Source organism: Mesocricetus auratus, unplaced genomic scaffold (assembly GCF_017639785.1).
Source record: "Mesocricetus auratus isolate SY011 unplaced genomic scaffold, BCM_Maur_2.0 Super-Scaffold_100022, whole genome shotgun sequence".
Lineage (NCBI taxonomy): Eukaryota > Metazoa > Chordata > Mammalia > Rodentia > Cricetidae > Mesocricetus > Mesocricetus auratus.
In genome coordinates, this window is record NW_024429203.1 from 19,018,895 (window position 1) to 19,039,169 (window position 20,275).

The following is a 20,275-nucleotide window of genomic DNA, read 5'->3' on the forward strand; positions in this document are numbered from 1 at the left end:
CCCTTGGAATCACTGCTGTGTTCCTACAGAGACGCCAGGTTACACATATGAATTTGAGCTCTGGAGTCAGATCCCAGCACTCACTAATGAGCTCTGACAGGGATCAATCTAACCCACATCTAGTAAAATATGCTCCAGTCATTTTTCTTCTGAATTCGCTGTTACAAATACATCAGATGACCAATGGAAAGCAGGACACTGAGCGTAGTCCCACCTGACCCAAAAGCAAAGCAGTGAGTCTTATTAACAAGGAACACCTCAGGACTGCAGCACAGATGCTGTGTTGTCATCTTAGATGGATTGTTTCCATGGCCACATTAGTGAGACTTTTCTATACTTTTGAGTTACTTTGCTGGAAAGTTCTCAATTAGTTTTCTTTGCAAACTTCCCATTCCAGAAGGTTTTCACAGAGCCACTTGAGTGGGGATTGAAAGAAATCATGGACCAGGAAAGAATACAGAGCATACAGTCCCTCAAATCCCTGTTTAAAAGCCCCATCTGTTGACACGTGTTCTATACCTTACTCACAAGGATAGCACTCTGGCAGGTGAGGACCCACCTGCGATTTAGGATGCCTAGAAGAGGAAGCTTGGGTAACATGTCTATTTCATTTCTAGAAGCAAGTAAAGTCACTCCCATGGTAGAACCTTCAGCACCTGTGTCATGGAATTTCAAATGTCAACCAATTATCTAGCAGTCTCAAAAGTTCAACCTGAATCCCATTTACTAACTCATCCATCACTGTCACATAAAGGAGGACACGAGAGAGCTACTGTGTTTGTGCACTTCTGGGGGCGGGAGTAGGTATATACAAACATCTCCACTCCTCCCACTCTCTCCCCAGCTCCCCAGACATTTTTTTGTTTTTTTTGGTTTCAAGACAGGGTTTCTCTATGTAACAGCCCTAGCTATCCTGGAACTAGCTCTGTAGACCAGGCTGGCCTTGAACTCACAGAGATTACCTGCCTCTGCCTCCCCAGTGCTAGGGTCAAAGTCGTGTGTCACAGGGCTCCGCAGACCATTCTTAAGCAGGATCACAATGGGCTCTCTCCATCTCCAAGGAAGACATTGGGCCTCAGACTAAGAAGGAATGACAGAGAGAAGGAAGGAACCAGGCACTTCATTGCAAATGGATCCCGTGCCTGAGGATAGCGCAAACAGAAACACCAACCTAGACAGCTGGTGACAGATAAGATGGAATGACTGGTTTCAGCACACACCCATAGCCCACCACACTTCTCTTGGTTGGAGATGGCAGCAGTTCCTGAGCTATGCACCAGACAATTGAGAAACCAGAAGCTGTGTGCCTGGGCTAGTTGGATACAGTTATGAAATTAATTAATACTTACAACAGGGTTACAGGAGGCTTCAGGCTAAGGATTTGTTCCTCTAAGCAAGATCTGTGACGATCTGCATCAGAAGGACCTATGGTACCAATTAACTGGAAATTTCCTGAGCCTGCCTAGGTATCCATGAAGTTAAGATTGAAGCCTAGAGGGTCTGCATATTGAACAAGCTCTTCTTACAAGTTTCTTTTTTTAATTTTTATTATGTATGCAGTGTTCTGGCATGTAGATGGTTGCGAGTCACTTTGTGGGTGCTGGGAATTGAACTCAGGACCTCTGGAAGAACAACCAGTGCTCTTAACCTCTGAGCCATCTCTCCAGCCCTTCTTATAAGTTTCAAAAACATACAGGGCTGAGAACCACAGACTCAGAGATATAACTGATCACTCATTATCCAGAGAGCATGGACCCTAACCCAGATGTGTGGGAAATGTTACAACTTGGCTTTGTAAGTTTATCTTTATCTCCTACTTAAAAATCTCCACATCCTCACACACACTGGGGTTTTATACAGATGTGCACATCCACAAATGCATGGGTAATGATACTGACTATGGCCTTGCAGCCATGCTGAAGTCATCACCCTCTAGTACAATAACTGTGCTTAGATGGGGAAGCTGCAGAGGGCTGCTCTGAGTTGCCAGCGTTAATTAGTGATTGACAAGAGGACTCTGGCCTTCAATTCCCCATCTCAACCTGGGTGTAAGAAGGAAGCAAAGACTGGAGAACAGAGTGGGACAAGCTTGAGGTTGGATTCTCTGCATTGAGAGCCCAGGTCATCTCCCGCTCACATGCCTTCCTTGTTACTGGCAGGAAGTAGGAGAGCTGGGGAATGAAACTTACCATCCAGCCTGCCAGTTGTCCAAAGCTACATCCCAATTATGGTGTCAGCAGAGAGCGGGCGCCTGGCTGAGCTATAATTAACAGCCCCTTTCTCGGGCAGACAAGAAGTGCTGGAATAGGAGAAACAGAGCAGGTGATGGTTACACCTGCAGACAGTTCTGCTGACAGCTACAGAAGCATCCAGAACTGCCAGCGAGGACAGCAATAAGCAGCAAATACTGAGAGGGGCAGCAGGGGCTTCCATGTGCGTCCCTGCTATGCCTCCAGACCTAAAAATTTCTGTTCTCTATTATCCACAGCCCATAGTGCTATCGTCCACAAGACCAAGAGCTCCCTTGAAGCATGTGGGTTAGATGAAGGGGACACAGGGTGGGTGGTCACAGAGCAAATCATTTCCACTATCATGAAAAGCCCGAAGAGCAATAACACTCTTCTCTTTAGGACAGCATCACTGAATCTTGTGATCACAAAACGTTGGAAATTACAGTAGAAGACCTTGTCTCAGCTTAAAAAAAAAAGACCTTAGTCATTCCCAGGTTCAGATGCACTTAATAAATATTTTTGAGTACCTATCAAGTGCTCTAAACTAAACATGGGCGATACACTAAATCACAGAGAACCAACATCTACTCTCATAAAGTTGAAGGACTTACGGTGGAGTGAACAAGTAACACTACAAGCACATAACTTGGGGTTGGCACATAGTGCTAAGATATAAAATAAGGCCAGCTGTAGTGTCATACACTTGTAACTCTAGACGATGAGACAGAAGGACAACTTTGAGTTATATATCAGCCTGGGCTACAGAGCAACACCCTGTCTCAGGCAAACAAAGAAAAGAGAAGAAAGCAAAGGGGAGACGTTCACCAAAGGAAGAATCTTCCCCGGCCACCATCATTGCACTCTTTGTCTGACATTGTCTGCCGAAGACCTACTGTGTGCATGGCACAGCCTGTGTAGGCAGCACACGGGGAAGCATCTCAGGAGGAGACTCGGCCCAGCACACCAACCACCAAACCTCTGGTCATGAGAAATGCTGGGAAGGAAACTGGGCTTCCTGTATGTGTAGTGGGGGTTGGGGAGGGTACAGACAGACAGACAGACAGACAGACAGACAGAGACAAGTCGTCATCCTCCGATCCCTACTACTGTGAAATCTGCTTAGTGTCTTACTGCCTTCTTGTTTCTCCTTTTTCCTCCTCATGCTTTTTGCTCCATCTTCCCTTTCTCCAACATTAACCTCTGTTTTCCCATGAAGGAAAAGAGATGCTCCCTGCAGCCCCCAGCAACTTGCACACGTCTATTATATGTCCCTTGAGCCATTGAGAAGGCTTTGAATTGAACTCCATTCAGCCCTCAAACTTCTTCCTCCCAGCAAACGTCTTCTCTCTGCTTGTCACAGCAGCCAAGGTACAACATGGTCTGCATGGAGTCACTGCAGCATGGGTCTGCCAGATTAAGGGGCCTGTATCCCTCATCTTAAGACAAGTGTCCCACATCTGAAATGTACTCAGAGCTCCATGTCAGCCTGCACAGGCAGTTCTAGTGTCAAAGGCCAGTCCCAGAGCAATAGGTGACCACATGAACCCAACATCCCCAGAGACTTCAATTTTAAATCCCTATCAGTTGAAAACAATTCTCAGCACCCACAAAGGCCAAGCCACACAGAATACTCAGCTCTCGATAGCACCTTTCTCTTGGACCCTCCAAATTCTTTACTGACCGATGCTCCAAGAAAGACACAGAAGCTGCCATCTAGCTAGATATTTATGGAGAGCACCAGGAGGCAAGTCACCTCTTAGCAATCACTCAGTGAGGCAGAGACTAAATCTCCCAGCCGATACCCCACCAGCTGCTAACCTTAGTTTTTCCCTCCAGTCTTCTGCAACACATCTGTCTCCCTCTAGCAGATCTGTCACTCAGCAGGGAGCAGACGTGGAAAGCAAGCCGCAAAGTCTTATTTCTGCCTCCATGAAGAATGCGAGGCAATCCTAACCTCTGGGGCCCCTGCCACTTACTTGACTCTCAGAAAGGCCAACTTCTTCCTCAGACAGGAGACATGGTAGTAGCAAGTCTGCCTGACAGCTGTGCTACACGAAACAGTCTCTGAGTGCAGATTCTGCACCATGCCTGGCTCAGGGGAGGGCAGGACACATGGCAGCCAGGACCTCGAGGGCTGCAGGCTCCCTTTGGAGGCACACGGAGGTGCTGCCCCAGCAGTCAACAGTGAGCTCTCACATACACCGTCTCCATGCTCTGCTATCCCATCCAAAACACGGGAAGGTGAAGAGCCCAGTATGAGAGAGCCCGGTGTTCTACGCTATCACAGCCTCCCCTGCCTTCCGTTTGAGCCACTGGTTCATGCAGAACGCGCCTCCATCCTTCCACATCTGGCAGTGTGTGGTACCTGGCAAGCTTCTGCTCCCTCTGTCCTCAGACACGGAGCATGGAGGTGTACCTGCGTGTGACATCAGCTGCTGGCGCTGGAGGGGAGGGAGGGGCAGCGGGCACTGCTCCCAGAGAGGTTGCTTCTGGGCTCTTTCCTTTAGGTAAAGATCACCTGAATAAACCAGAGCCATGGAGAATCAGCGATGGGACAGGTAGATGGAGCTAGAGTGCTGCAGAAACCTACTATGGAGGACAAGTTCCACGCTGGAATCAGCAGAACTGAAGAAACCTCTCCCAGCAGGACATGGCAGCTAGATTAGCTTGCTTTCTGTTGCTGTGAAAAGATACCACGACCAAAAGCAACTTGAAGGGGAAAGGGTTTGTTATATCTCACAGGTTAGATTCCATCACTGAGGGACGCTAAGGCAGGAACTCAAGGGAAGAGCTGATGTGGGTGCCTGTATGCATATACGCACGCAGATAGAGGTGAGAGATTGATTTCAGGGGTCTTCCTTGTTCTCTCTGTACTTTTTACTTGAAGCAAAGTCTCATGAACCTGAAAATGACTCAACTAGTCCAGCCAACTAGCCTGCCCACAATAATACCCTATCTCAACAGGCAGTGGTAGCACATGCAAACGCCCTTAATCCCAGCACTCAGGAGGCAGAGGCAGGCAGATCTCTGTGAGTTCGAGGCCAGTCAGGTGGGACACCTTCCAGCTTTTGTGTGGATGCTGGGATTACAAACTCCAGTTTGCAAACTGAGCCCTTTATCAATCTAGCTCTCCGATGGGCGCTTTGCTTTGCTTGGCTTTCTCTGTGTAGCCCTGGCTGTCCTGGAACTCGCTCTGTAGACCAGGCTGGCCACAAACTCAGAGATCCGCCTGCTTTGCCTCTCGAGTGCTGGGATTAAAGGCATGCCCAGCTGATTTATTTTTTAAACCTAGATTAAGAGGTCAGCAAAATGGCTCAGCAGGCTGAAGTGAAGGCTCTCGCTAAACAAACCTGGAGAGCAAAAGTTCAAACCCTGGAACCAGAGAGTAGGAGGAGAGGACAAACTTCAGAGTTGCCTCTAACCTCACACACATGCTGTGGTCTTCGTGCTCAGGCACACACACACACACACACACATACACACACACACACACACACACACACACACACAAGATTATAGTTTTGGACCCTCAGCAGGCAAAGGTGCTTGCCTCTAAGACTGATAACCTGGAAGGAAAGAAGTGACTCCTAATATTAAATCTCAAACTCTGGGGCAAACAGCTGAGCTGCCTAGTTAACATATTAAAGTGGACCTGGTCGCCAAGTTCTCCCAGCATCCCTCAGTACCTACTTGTTACAGGTATGGCTGACAAACCACATCCTCTACCCTGAGCTCTCCAGCCCAGGGGCTGGGCTGCCCTTCCCTATAATCCAGACATTTTGTCACCCCATCCTTTTTTATACCTTTGCCCTCCTGGCTGCTGTAACTGATTCCCCTCCCTTCCCCTCCCCCGTCTCCTCACATGGCTCAGGATCATGTCCACTCTGGACTTTTCCAGATGTGTCTCCTATGGCTACACTATCCTTTTATCTACAATAAACTTTCTCCTCCACCATTCCTAAAAGTAGTCACATCCTCTCCTTTTTATTTCTTTCTTTTCTTTCATCTGGTGCTTGAAAGCCGGGAGGGGCATAAGTGAGCTCCCCTTCCTAGGGCTCGGCCTCTTCTAGCTGAACCAAACTGCCAATGTTGCCCTCTTGGGTGCAGATCACTTGCCTGTCCTGGCTTCTGCCACCCAACATATTTGCTTCCAAATTCTAGAGTCAAACCCCTGAGGCAAATGGTTGAGGTGCCTATGTAACAATAAATAAATTTGATTTTAAAAGTTAAATAGTAATAATAATAAATAATAATGATGTAAAGTGAATAGCCAACTCTAGACTGTTTACATCTCACCTTAGGGATCTCATTCCTTATGTGACCATCTCCCTTCCTCCTCTATCAGCTGTGATTGCTGCCCACTTACATGGATCATTCTTGTTACTCACCTGGGAGTGCTCCTTTTCCTATACTCCAGGTCTCTCTTCCTTGTCTCCCTGACACCTGGCTTCCCTACATTTCAACAGGGGCCCAGTCCAGCAGAGTAGGCTGGGATGCTCCCTCCTCCCACACCACACATCCAATTCCCTACGGCCTAAACTACATCTTTGCATATTTGCATATTTGTTTGCAGTGCTGGGCTGGGATCTGGGACCTCCAGCACACAAGGGTGAGCGCTTCTCCACTAAACTACCCCCACAGCTCCAAATAGGTCCTTTTTGACCTGAACTTCATAGTCTGCCTTTCCATTTACACGTACCATGAGTAGTTCACACTCTGTATGCTGAAAGTAAAACTCACTAATCATGGCTGTGCTTCAAATTCTTCCAAGCATACACAGTATATTACTAATACTTAATGCAAGCACATACAAAACATTAGCTACGAACCAGGCATATCCTTATAGATCACTCTCGACACCCATTTTACAAAGGAGAAGAATGAGGCACACAAATTGTTAGGTTGGAACCTCCAGCTCTCCCCCACATGATTGGAAGGCTCCATTCTTCCCCCTTCTCTCTATCCCCCTCCCCTCCTTTCTCTTTCTCTCCAAACCCTACCCACTCAGAGAGTCTCCAAACAAAGAACAGGCACCAAAAAGCCCAGTTCTGCCTTTTTGGTGGTTACTACTTCCTCCCTGAAGTTGTCAGCTGCCTGAGTCCCCACCTAAAGTGCTCAGCTTTTGACAAAACCAGCTTGTGGTGGACACATCATCATCACCCCTTGCCTACAACCTATAAAGTCCCCCTGATTTTGTTTGTGGGCCCAGCTTCTCTGGCCTTGATCTCTGGGACTGGAGAACTCACCTGGGAGTTGCTTTGCTCAAATAAACCTGTTACACTTTTTCAGTTTGGCTTGATCTGGCTTACTGTGTCAGTGGAGAAACCTATTATGAGGGGTAGGGAGAAAAACCTATTAGAAATGTCTACTGACTTCCTCTAGCATCACCTGGAATGTTCTAGAGCCACGATTACAGAGAAGGAGGCACTTAGCCTCTAGATTATACTGCCTTTTTCTGCTGCACAAGCTATGAAACTCAGGTTCATCTTGGACAGCCTCCCAACTTGGATGTCACTCCCTGTCAGCTCTATTTCTCACATTTTTAATTGGTTCCTCTTTTTTTTTTTTTTTTTTGTCCTCAACTACCACCTTTCAGAATTATACCATCTGGTCTCAGTCCCAATGTTGCCATGGCAGAAATTCCTCCCTGCCCACCTCAGTCTTTACCACCCTCTTTCATTTTCTCCAGAGCATTTCTTACTACTTGGTAGTTTCTTTGTTTGCTGTCTCTTTCCTCTCACTGAGAGGCAAGGACCAAAGAGGGTGTCCTGATCATAGCTGTGTGTAATGCCTCGAGTGGATGGCATAGAGTATGCACTCAGCAACTATTTCAGAGACTGGACTGGTGTAGTGTTATCTGCTTTCACTTCATTTGATGGCCGTCCAAGTGTTTGTCTCTTAAATCCATGTTTCTCCATGGGATCATTGCGATTCTTCTCACAAGAATAGCTGTGAGTGGGGCTGGCTCAGTGGGTAAAGGTAGCTACTGTCAGGCTAGCAGCACTTGGGGAGCAGAGGCAGGTGGATCTCTGAGTTTGAGGTCAGCCTGGTCTCCAGAGCATGTTCCAGGGCAGCCAGAGTTACACATACACAGAGAAACCCTTCCTTGAGAAAACAAAACAAAACACTCCTTGCATGACACCAAAGACAGGCCCACCTGTTCAAATAATCTTTTCTGGCACTTGAGAGAAGCCCACTCCTAGGACACGAAGCTGCAGCAGACTTACGGTCTGTGCTTCCTGAGCTCTCCCTGCCTGTCCCCGTGCTGGTGTACACCCTGTTCCTTCCCTGGGAATGTCATCCATGTGACACTCCCACTCATCCGGAAGCTCTCAGCTGAAGCATCGCCCTCCAGAGTCTCTGCAGATGCACCCCATAGCCACCACCCCTACAGCACACCACTCCTGGGCACGTTCTTAACGTCCCTGGGCCTCAAGTCTCCGAAACTCTGGAAAAAACAGAATCAGTTTGATGGGGCCACAGAAAGAGGCTTACATTAAGATAATATGTAGAGGATTCACTGCACAATTTGGCACCTATCAGGAATTTTGTTTTATTAGTGAATGCCTAAGTCCACGTCCATAATAACATCATACATCCATTTGCAAGTGTATCTCACCATTAACAACAAGACTCTTGAGGGGTAAAGTCACACCTTACTCTGTTTATTCACCAGTGTCTGCATTTGCAGGTGTTCCAAATTCCACCCACAATCTCTATTTGGGTGATCTCTTAGACATATAGTATTTTTTATTTATCCTTTGAGAATTTCATATATGCATATAACTTTTTTTGGCTTTTTTTCAAGACAGGGTTTCTCTGTGGCTTTGGAACCTGTTCTGGAACTAGCTCTTGTACACTAGGCTAGTCTCGAACTCACAGAGATCCAGCTGCCTCTGCCTCCCGAGTGCTGGGACTAAAGGCGTGCACCACCACCGCCTGGCCGCATATAACATATTTTGATCCTGTCTACCACCCACTCCTCCATGAACCCTCCTCCCACAACCCCTTCCCAACTTCATGCCCACTCCTCTTTGTTGCTATTTTATAACTCGATGAGTCAAAATTAGTGCTGCCCTAGGCACAAGGGTGTGGCGCCACCCACTGGAGCGTGGGCAACTCCCCCTCCCCAGCAGCGAACAACTTCCACTCATTCTTAGCTGGGTGAGGCCTCAGGAGCCTCTTCCCCATCTTTAGGTCAGAGGAGCTTAGCTCCCCTCAGGAAGAATCAAGTCTCACTGGGAGTCAAAATGAGCGTATGAATACCTAGCATTTACTCAACACCTACTAAATACTAGTTTACTTAACACCTATTAAATAGCTAGCACTTTACATACAATAGTTTAGTTATTCTTCACTAGATATGATAAACAATAGACCTTGACAAATGCCAAGACTAAGTTTGAGACAAGCCAAGTACATTACTTTTTCAAAAGCAGTTATAGCTGGACATGGTGGCATGCTTTTAATCCCAGCATTTGGGAGGCAGATCTCTCTGAGTTCAGAGCGGGACTGTTCTATATATACCAAATGTCAGACCAGCCAGGGTTACACAAAGAGACTGTGCCTCAAATAAACAAGACACAAACAAACAAGGAAACAAATAAATACATAATAAAATGCAGTTACCACCACACATGATGATACACACCTGTAATGCCAGGCCTCATGAGGCACAGGCAGAACTGTCACAAGATCAAAGATAGTGTGGTCTACATTGTGAGTTCTAGGCCAGCCAGGGCTTCGGCTACACAGTTACACATAGTGAAACAGTATCTCAAAAGAATGACAGTGGGGGTGGAGGGGTGGGGGGTGGGGGGAGTGAGGGGGTGGAGGTAGGGGGGGAGCAGTTAGAGCTAGGGTTTGTAGCTCAGTGGGAGAGAGCTTGCCCTCATGTAAAAAAGCCTTGGATTTGATTTCCAGCACTCTGGAAAAAAATGTACATTAAGAAGAAATAATGTCAGGGGTGGCACAGACCTTTAACCCCGGCACTTGCAAACTGCGGGAGGAACACGACTTCAGTGTGGTCCTCAGTTATACAACTAGTTTAAGGCCACCCAGGGTTGCTTCAAAAACAAAACAAAAACGGAGAAAAGAAAGCGTTGCAAACACGGTGTTCCTAACTGTAAGGTATTTGCTCTCACCAATACATGAGGCCCCATCAGCAGCCAGTGCGTCTCCACCCATCTTACAGCTGGGCTCTAGCAGTTTTCCTGTATCCTACGGATATTTCAGGAAGGCTCACGGCATGCATGCCTGCTTGCAGGGACGTCTACGCACATGCACACTCGGGTCCCTGCTGCAGCCCCACCCTGGCACTCACATATGCGACCCTCATTCCAGGTCTCAGCTTCCCTGCTGCTGAAAGGCATCCGGGTCAGCTGAGAGCACATTCTACTACAACTCACCTGCTGCACACAAAGGGTCCTCAGTAAAACAGCTCCTGTTCCTACAATCCACGCTTTGTTTACAAGTCCCTGCCACTGGGGGAGATGTACTGAATAAAGTTCGGGGTACCTGAGAAACTTTAACAATTGGTCTAGTTTAGGGTGAACCTGGAGACTAATGTTTCATCTTGCCACTGGCCTCATCTAGAAGCAGGAAAAGTGGATTCATGACTCTCTCTCTCTCTCTCTCTCTCTCTCTCTCTCTCTCTCTCTCTCTCTCTCTCTCTCTCTCTGTCTCTCACGCACCAACACGTACACACTCCCAACACACAAACCTGAGGAAGTTATCTCTTCCTTTTTACTGGAAACCTGGCAGGACTGTAGACACATCTTACTTCCCTCCAACTCCTCCCCCATTTCCTAGTAAATGGATTCTTAATCAACCTTTCTCCCCAAGGTCACAGGTGCCCAGGAAATCACTGCTGCCCTGTTTGACCAGATAGAGACTTTTCATTTACGACTGTTAAGACAGTCACGGGTTATATAAGCACACTTCGGTCAACAATGGAAGTAGTCCGGTAAGATTAGATTCCTAGAGATGCTCACAGCTATCTCAGTTATGTGAGATATTCCATGACGTCTACACAGTAAGACAATCACATGGTGATGATCCTATTGCCAAGTGGCGTACAGTTGGAGTAAGGTGGTAATCTTGTCTTTAAATATTATGTCCATCCCGAACTTTGGGCAGAGTTGAAAAGAATCAAAGTTTTATTAAGCCAGTCAAAAGAGCATCTTAAAACAATAAGCCTGTCATTTAAAAGAACTCCAGGAATTTTAAAGAAATCCATGTTCATTTCGACTGTTCTGTGAAGGAAGCCTTCATGATCTGGACTGTTAGAAGCAGTCATAGAATGCCTCACTCTTGGCCACTCTCAGTCTGTGAAGTCGCTGCTTCATTTACCACTCCCACCCCCCACCCCCTGCCCCAGAGGAATGGCACAGAGTAAATGGCAGGATTACAGGAGGGACTCACAGTGTAGGACACGTGGCCTTTAACGAGACCGTGCACAGTCTTCCAAAGGCCCCGAGTGAAGCGCTGGGAGCATAGCTCAGCCAGTATAAAGCTTGCTGACATAAGCAGGAGTCTCATCTCCAGAAGCCCTGAGCTTATAATCACAGCCAGCATGGGGGAGGCAAAGACAAATGGATCCCTGGGGCTTGCTCCTAGTTTAATTAATGAGTTCCAAGCCAATGAGAGGCCGTGCCTCTCCACTTCGAAGGAAGAAAAAAAGGGAGAAGGGAGAAGGAGGGACAGAGACAGGACAGCACCTGAAGAAATACAGAGATTGACCTCTGACCTCTACCAGCACTACCTGACCCTCTACACACACACACACAAAGAGAGAGAGACAGAGAGACAGAGAGACAGAGAGAGAGAGACAAAGAAAGACAGAGAGACACAGAGAGAGAGAGAGAGACAGAGAGAGACAGAGAGAGAGAGAGAGAGAGAGAGAGAGAGAGAGAGAGAGCTCAGAGTAAGGCACACAGGCTACATCCTCACTACTACAGAAAACAGTTTACATTCAAATCTCAGTCCAATCACAGTCCAGTGTCCTGAAAGCAGCAGACTCTAAAACAAATGAATGTATTAAAGGAAGAAGCGCATACAGGGTGTGACCCTGGAAACTCATTCTCACCAGTAGAAGGAACCCAAGAAGGGAAGACTTCACTGAGAGTGACCATGGCAAACACAGGTGCCTCTGAGCATCTCAGATGAGGGTACACACAGGGATAGCCACCCAAAGCACACTTCTGACATATACCCCACCACAGATACCAAGCAAGATAGGCAAATGATGTCCACAACCACCATGAAGAGCTTAGGAAACCGAGCAGGTGTCTTAAGTTAGGGTTTTCTACTGCTGTGAAGAGAAACCATGACCAGGACAACTCATAGAGAAAACATTTAGTTGGGGTGGCTGGCTTACAGCTTCAGAGGTTCAGTCCATTATCATCATGATGGGGAGCATGGCAGGGGTGCAGGCAGACACGGTGCTGGAGCTGAGAGGTCTACCTCTTGCGGGCAACAGGAAGTCAGCTGCAGTCATACTGAGGGAGGCTTGAGCAAAAGAGACCTCAAAGTCCATCCCCACAGTGACACACTTCCTCCAACAAGGCCACACCTCCTAGTAGTGCCACTCCCTTTGGGGACCATTTTCTTTCAAACCACCACAGAAGATTCCAGATGAGAAAGAAATTTAGGGTTTTTTTTTTTTTCTAGAGGCTACAAGTCTGGAAGAGAAGCCTTTCTGGAGGTACACATGGTCAGAAAAGGAGATTGAGTGTAGTTTTTATCAGTGTCCATTCCTAAGCAGCCAGCCAAAAGCATGTCTGTCTAGGTAACAGCAGGTAACAGAGACAGGGTATCCTGGGGAGGGTGTTGTCGGAGTTACATGTAATTCAGTACTTAATTCTTTCCCCCCTGGAATGGGCCAAGCAACAGAGATGACATGGAGGGAAGAGAGGAGTCGGCAATCAGATCCAAAAGGTGAAGCAGAGCCGAGGAATTACGCTGAAAACCAGACAGTACTCGTCCAAGATACTCAGTGCACAGGTACAGAAGAGAGCTGACTCGAGGACCTCTTTGTCATTTATTTTAAGGGCATACATGCTAAAATTCTGGACATCCATAGAGAGATGTGTAGGCTACTGTGGGGACCCAAAGAGCTATCCTCAGATCAAAACTAATTAAGTGCTTTGACTAATTAGTCTTTTGGGGGGCACATCTCCATACTGACTCCATCGAGATTGAATCGAATCATTCAGTTAGGCTAGTGTTGGGGATAAAACTGAGACATGGGACAGAATTCAAAAGACTTAAAAAATTTTTTTTGTTTTTACAAAACAGGGTTTCTCTGTATTGTTTTCGAGGCTGTCGGTCCAGCCCAGCCTCAAACTCACAAAGATCCACCTGCCTCTGCCTCCCGAGTGCTGGGATTAAAGGCATGCGCCACCACCGCCCGGCTAGACTTTAAAAAAAAAATTTAAGAGTGACCCTGCCACTCCGGTCCAGGACAGGCTCTCTTTTGACATACTACCTAACTTCTCCTAGGAGGGGAAAGTTCATTACTTTGTGAAACCTGTTTTGCCAACAAAAATTCATCCTAAACTGAGTGGTGGTACTGCACACCTTTAATCCCAGCACCGGGAGGCAGTAGCAGGTGGATCTCTGTGAGTTTGAGGCCAGCCTGGTTTACAAAGCAAGTTTTAGGACAGTCAGGTCTACACAGAGAAACCCTGTTTCAAAAAACAGACTAAGTCCCTCCTAACCTGAGCTGAACCCTTCTCATTTACAATTAATTTACTTCCCTCTAATTCTATTCCATTTTGTGAGATTTTGTATATAAAAGGTCTGTCAAGCTGGGAATGGCAGCAGTGACTTTACCCAGCAATCCAGACGCACACAGGCCAGACAGAGCTAGATAGAGTGAGACATTGCCTCAAACAGAGTGCTATTATTACCCTAGACACTCTCTTTTCTCATCTTCCCTCCTACCTGTCAACCAGCTCTTACTTCCTGTCTGCTTATGTTTTTGAGACAGGGTCTCTCTATATAGCCCAGGCTATCCTGGAACTCACTATGTAGAGCAGCTGGCCTCGAACACAAGAGATGTGTCTACCTCTGCCACCACTCCCAGCTTCCAGTCAGCTCTTATAATGATATAGCTTCAAAACCATTCTCTTGATTCTAAAGTCTCTTTGAAAGAGACTGGTGATAATACACTAGACCTGCTCAAATTCATACAGATGACAATCATGCACACCCCTTCAAAGACCATCTGGAAAAGGGTGTGATGGGGCAGTCCTGTATTCCTAGCACTTCAGATTCAGGCAGAAGGGTGAGGAGTTCAAGATCAGGCTGAGCCACAGGAGATCCTGTCTCAAGGGATGGGAAAAGCCACGTGACAGTGTTATGTTTTGGTCTTTATGTAGCTGAGAAGTCGAATCACCATGTTCTTTTTCATAGAAAATCCTTTCAAATTAGTCAATAGCAGACTTATAAATAGTTTTGGTTTTGTTTGTCTTTTTGAAACAGAGTCTCTATATGTAACCTGGGTAAGCCTGCAGCTATGTAAACCAGGTGAACTTTGTGCTTTCAGGAATCTGACTCCAGAGTGCTGGGTAATAGGCATAAACTGCCAAGTACAAAAGAAATGTATGGCCGGGCGTTGGTGGCGCATGCCTTTAATCCCAGCACTCAGAGGCAGAGGCAGGCAGATCTCTATGAGTTCAAGGCCAGCCTGGTCTACAGAGCGAGTTCCAGGAAAGCCTCCAAAACAATATAGAGAAACCCTGCCTCAAAAAACAAAAAAAAAGAAAGAAAGAAAGAAAGAAATGTATGTTGAGTAGGCAAGATGGCTTAGCAGGACTTGTCATCAAATCTTAGAACCCCAGTTCAATTCCCCAGAAACCACACAGCAGAAAGACAGAAAAGACTCCTGAAAATGTTTCTCTAGTCTCCATATGTGGCAAACACACACACAGAGAGAGAGAGAGAGAGAGAGAGAGAGAGAGAGAGAGAGAGAGAGAGAGAGAGAGAGAGAGAGAGAGAGACCCCTATAATGTAATTAAAAAAAATTTTTTTGGTTTTTACAAGACAGGGTTTCTCTGTATTGGAGGCTATCGGTCCAGCCCAGCCTCGAACTCACAGAGATCTGCCTGCCTCTGCCTCCGGAATGCTGGGATTAAAGGCGTGCACCACCACCGCCCGGCCTAATTTTTAAATTTTTAAGTAAACAAATCTTTCCTAGTATATAGTTGATTTCCTCTGTTGAAATACATATCTCGAGCCAAGTATAGTGGCATACCCCTATAATCCTAGTACTTGAAGAAACTGAGTCAGTGGGATTACGAGTTAGGGACAGCCTAAGGTATATAGCAAGAGGCTGTCCCAAAATAAACAAAACCCAGAGCCCCTATGGTAGGCCAGCAGAGTCCTTCTTTTAGTTCCCATATGCTGCCCTTCTCTCTCCAGATATGAATTCAGAATGTGTGCTCAGCATGCTAGAGGCTCTGGGGTCAAGGGCCCGCACTTCAGGTCAAACCACATTCATTGACTTACATAAATAAGCAAACAAACATAGCTCATGGCAGAAACCCTGTCTATGCTCACAGCACTAACGCCAGTTCTCACATCCCTAGTGCAGAACCAATAAACTCTCAAATCTTCCCAGCATTTAGAAGCTACCACATTCATTCCCCCTGGTGGCCCCTATATCAACCTCTTCTCCAAAAGCCCCCACCACTCCAAAGATTGCAGCCTTCGGGGCCACAGGTGCCCATGCCAGGGCACACAAATTTCTCAGTACAAAAACCTTACCCCAAACAAAACGAAACGTATTCCTTTTCCTTTCATGAGCCTCCCTACACCCTACCTCTTAAGTTTGACTCAAATTCTACACCCACTCAAATCCTACACTCAACGTGGTGGCCCACACACGCACTCTTTAATCCCAGCACTAGGGAGGCAGATGCAAGAGGATCTCTGAGTTCAGGCACCAGCCTGGTCTACAAAACAAGTTTCTGGGCAGCCGGGGCTGCTATACCGAGAAATTCTGTCACGACACAGAACAAAACAAAGCAAAAGCATGACTCAAATCCTAAACCCTAAGTTTGCCCAGAGACTTTGTCTGCAGTTGGCTTCCTCCCTTGGAGAGCCAGACCCCTGCCTTCAGCAACCACAATAGTGTGGCACCCTCTGGTTTCTGGGGCGACAGCTCCTCTTTCCAATCATTCTCTAAGGACCGAGGCCAGCTGTCCTCTCGTCTACTTCCCAGAGCCGTCTCACACACACAGCGGAAGTAACAGGCATTTCACCTCATTCCCAGCCATTTTTCTCCGTTCCCCCCACACCACTCTGGTTTCTTCGAACTTACCTTTCTTGGCGCACTCGAGGACTCAGGAACCGGCTGGAATCATCATCGTGGCTGCTCTGTTGGCTGCTCTGCTGGCTGCTCTGCTGGCTGCTGGGGGAGAAGACACAGGATGTGAACCGTTAAAACTTCTCCTGCTTTCTCAACCCTGGGGGAGGTCGTCTACACCTCAGCTACACGAGTTACAACATGGAGCGCGAGTGAAAGCAGAGTGTTTCTGTGGAAGCAGGGGTGTTGAGCTGGGAAGACAATAGCCAGCTCAAAGTCACACCCACGACATCCAAAGCATCTCTGTGGCTGCCCCGGGCTGGAGAAGGAAGAGGCTAACCTACTGCTACCCAGGCCCTTAGTATGTATGCCTCTGTGGGCAAACACTGACGCTTCCAACTTGGTTACTTAAGCTCTCTAATGGGATAGTGACCCATTCTTCTCAACCCGCCCAAGTCCCCATGGAGCTGGTGCAGACAGGAGAGGGAGGGGCTTGTAAGGTTTGAGAGAGGGAGACTGCCAGAAGGCAGAGACTTGAAGGATTCTATACCACATACTAGGTCCACTGCCCTGCCCCCAGGGAGGGCTGAGAGTAAGGGAAGAGAAAGGCAAAGCCCCCATCTTCCTATTCTGTGATCTTAATGAGTACAGAGCTCAATTCAAAAGCAGAGTTCTGAGGCTGGGAGTGGTGGTCCATGCCTTTAATCCCAGCACTTGGGAGGGCAGAGGCAGGCAGATCTTTGTGAGTTTGAGGTCAGACTGGTCCACAGAGAGAGTTGCAGAACAGGCTCCAAAGCTACACAGAGAAACCCTGTCTTGGAAAAAAACTTATTTTAATAGAATTTTGCTTCAGTGTAGCTGACCCATGAAATTTCATATTCCTACCAACCACCATGGGGGATGGGAGTTGGAGAAGAAATTCCAACTCCAGTTGGAGACACAAGCCTCAAGACAGGTGTACCAATGTATCCCATGGAAAGGAAGAGGTGTCTAAAGTTCAGGGTTTATATCATTTATAATACTCAAGGGGCTCAACTAACCCAAAAGATCATGACAAGCATCATGGCCTCTCTGAGAAAGAGGCTGACTTTGATCTAATTTGGCCATAACAGGTTGGTACTTCCCACTCATCATACCCTTCTTCTGGCAACCAGAACTTAAGATTAAGCTAATTAAAAGAGATCCTAGACCAAAATGATAATATATATACCAGTTTCAGAAAAAGTAATTTTGACCTGCTTTAACAAGAGATTCAAGAGATTCCACTAGATGGTACTGTTGTTTCCCAAATCACAACTAAACCAACGCCACAGTTACTAAAGTGAGTTGATTTTTAGGCGCCCCCTTCTGGTCTTCCCATGGTTTGGAAGTTCAGTTTACAGGAAATAAAAACAACTTGTAGTCACCTTCAAAATGTGTATTGGTTCCAAGTAATTAATAAATGAGGGTCAACATGATGATTCAGTTGACAGTTACCTCCAAGCCCTGAGACCAGCAACCTGAGTTCTATCCCCAGAATTTATGCTGTGGAAGGAAAAAAACCACTTACCAAAAGTTATCTCTGGCACACACTCACACTCACACACACACACACACACACACACACACATTTTTTGAAAGAGAAAAAAACCCAGCCTGCACACACTCAACAATTACGTATGTGCACTTATGCCAACAGGAAGTGGCATTAAGGCAACGGCTGAGTCTAGGCCACAAAGCCTAGGCCACAAAGCCAGATCCTGTAGTGGGAAGGCGGTATGTCTACGGTGTGGTAATACTCTGCTGTGGGTTGAATCCACATTTCTCCACTCCCTCCTTGTATGACTGACTGATTTATTTCGAGACATTTTGCTCTTCTACCAGAGAGACATTACTAATAGATAGGTCTCACCTCACAAGGCAACTGTAAGGTTTGAGAACAAATACATGTTAAGCGAGGGTGCCAGTGTTTGGTACACATTAACTGCTTTGTAATGCCAGGTGGTACACCAGGGATAAAGCATGGTTTTGTAGAGGACAGCACAAAGGTAGAAGATGCCAATCAGACACAGACTGTCTTCAAGAGAGAGGGGGGGAGAAAAAAAGATGACTCACAAAGCCTGAGATGCTTCGGGAATGGAAAACAAAAGGCCACTTCTTTCTGGGGTCCGCCAAAGAAGTGTCTCAATAACAAATGAATGGGAACAAGCAGGGCCCGACATACCTGTCACCCCAGCACTCAGGACAGAGGCAGGAGAGGTCATAGCTAGCTGAGTCCCATACCCAGAATCCACATTTAAAAAGCCAGCTGTGGTGGTTCATGCTTGTGATCCCAGTACCAGGAAAGCAGACCCAGGCAGACCTCTGGCGCTCACTGGCCTACTTGCCTGGAGGACTTGGCCAGTGAGAGACCCTGCTTCAAAGAGTAAAGTAGACAGCACCTGAGGTTGACATCTGACTTACACACACACACACACACACACACACACACACACACACACACTGGGGGGGGCAGGGATTCTTGAATACACCTAAAGCAGCCAGCAGACTCCCACGTGCTTGCTAAAGCAGAAGTTTATCCTAGATGGTCCCATTAATATTCTCAAAATTGGGAAGGGCTAGGGGAAATCCATGGAAATTCACAAAGCATACTCCAGAAGGCCGGCCGGGTTGGGAAGCTTTGCAATGTATGCTGGACAAATATCCTTGACTCCACTGAACGACTGTCCTCCTCCCCTCCCCAAGGTACAGGCCGACCTCACAAACCACAAGCAGACACCCTTGTGCCCTCTGAAGGCAAAGCTTGACGACTGGCAAGATGAGGCCTGGCATCTTTGGGATATTTTATTTAGTTTAGCATCTTAATTTTATTTTTTCAGGTCTGGGGATAGAGCCCAGGGCTTTTCATGTGTGTGTGTGTGTGTGTGTGTGTGTGTGTGTGTGTGTGTGTGTGTGTGTGTTTAAATGGCTTAAATGCTCTACCATGGAGACATCAACTTGCTCTTATTTTGAGACAGTCTCACTGTTTCCCAGGTTGACCCTGAACTCACTATGCAGTCCAGGCTTGATCGTTCAAGCCTTCTGCTTCAGTTTCCCCCAGTAGGTCAGAGTCCAGGTGCATACCACCATCCTGCCCAGCCCCCTTTCTAAAAGGGCATTTTCGGAGCAGAATCAGCTCTTCCTCTCCCAGGCAACGATGCACTGCTCTCCTAAGCCTGGAGGGAGTTTGGAGACTTAGGTGGACCCAAGCTGCCATGAGGCTTGAAAGATGGAATCCAGTATTCCCCAAGCTTTGATGGAAGCCACCCACACCAAGGCTGTGGAGACTAAAGTGCCCATTTCTCTGCTTTTGGCAATAATCTGCCGACTGCTGCATTAGCAACAATTATCCCATGCTAATTGGAAGTTTCATAACACTGCAAGTGACAGTTACAGCTGCCTTTAATGAATAAACAAGGAGAAATAAATTCTCCAGGGCTGTGGATGTGGTAGGAACAGATGAACTGGCCTCTCCCTGGCTTTGCTTCTTTCTTATTGGCCTTATAACCCCCGGGCCGGCACACTTAATCCTCTCTTAGCCTAATTCCTCAAGAAATGGAGACATTACTTAATCCTCAATTTATAGAGCCGGGAATTGAATTGCAAGGATTCCGATCATCATGCCTGGAGTCACGGAGACACCAGTTCTAGTCTTGAATCTACCACTTAGTGGAGGAGATGAGATTTACTTTTTTGAAAGGTCAGGTGTGCATAA

General features: G+C 47.0%; 1 protein-coding gene across 6 annotated transcripts in view; it reads right to left on the reverse strand.

Moving 5' to 3' along the window:
• The window catches only part of Gramd1b (GRAM domain containing 1B), a 175,936-nt gene that overhangs the window by 111,521 nt on the left and 44,140 nt on the right, over positions 1-20,275 (reverse strand). For 4 of the 6 annotated variants that reach the window (XM_040729818.1, XM_040729819.1, XM_021226719.2 and 1 more), the window contains exon 2: positions 16,558-16,647. In XM_040729818.1, the coding sequence (XP_040585752.1) occupies positions 16,558-16,647 (90 nt within the window). The remainder of the gene's footprint in view (positions 1-16,557; positions 16,648-20,275) is intronic. The other 2 variants (XM_040729820.1, XM_040729821.1) reach the window with 1 other exon arrangement.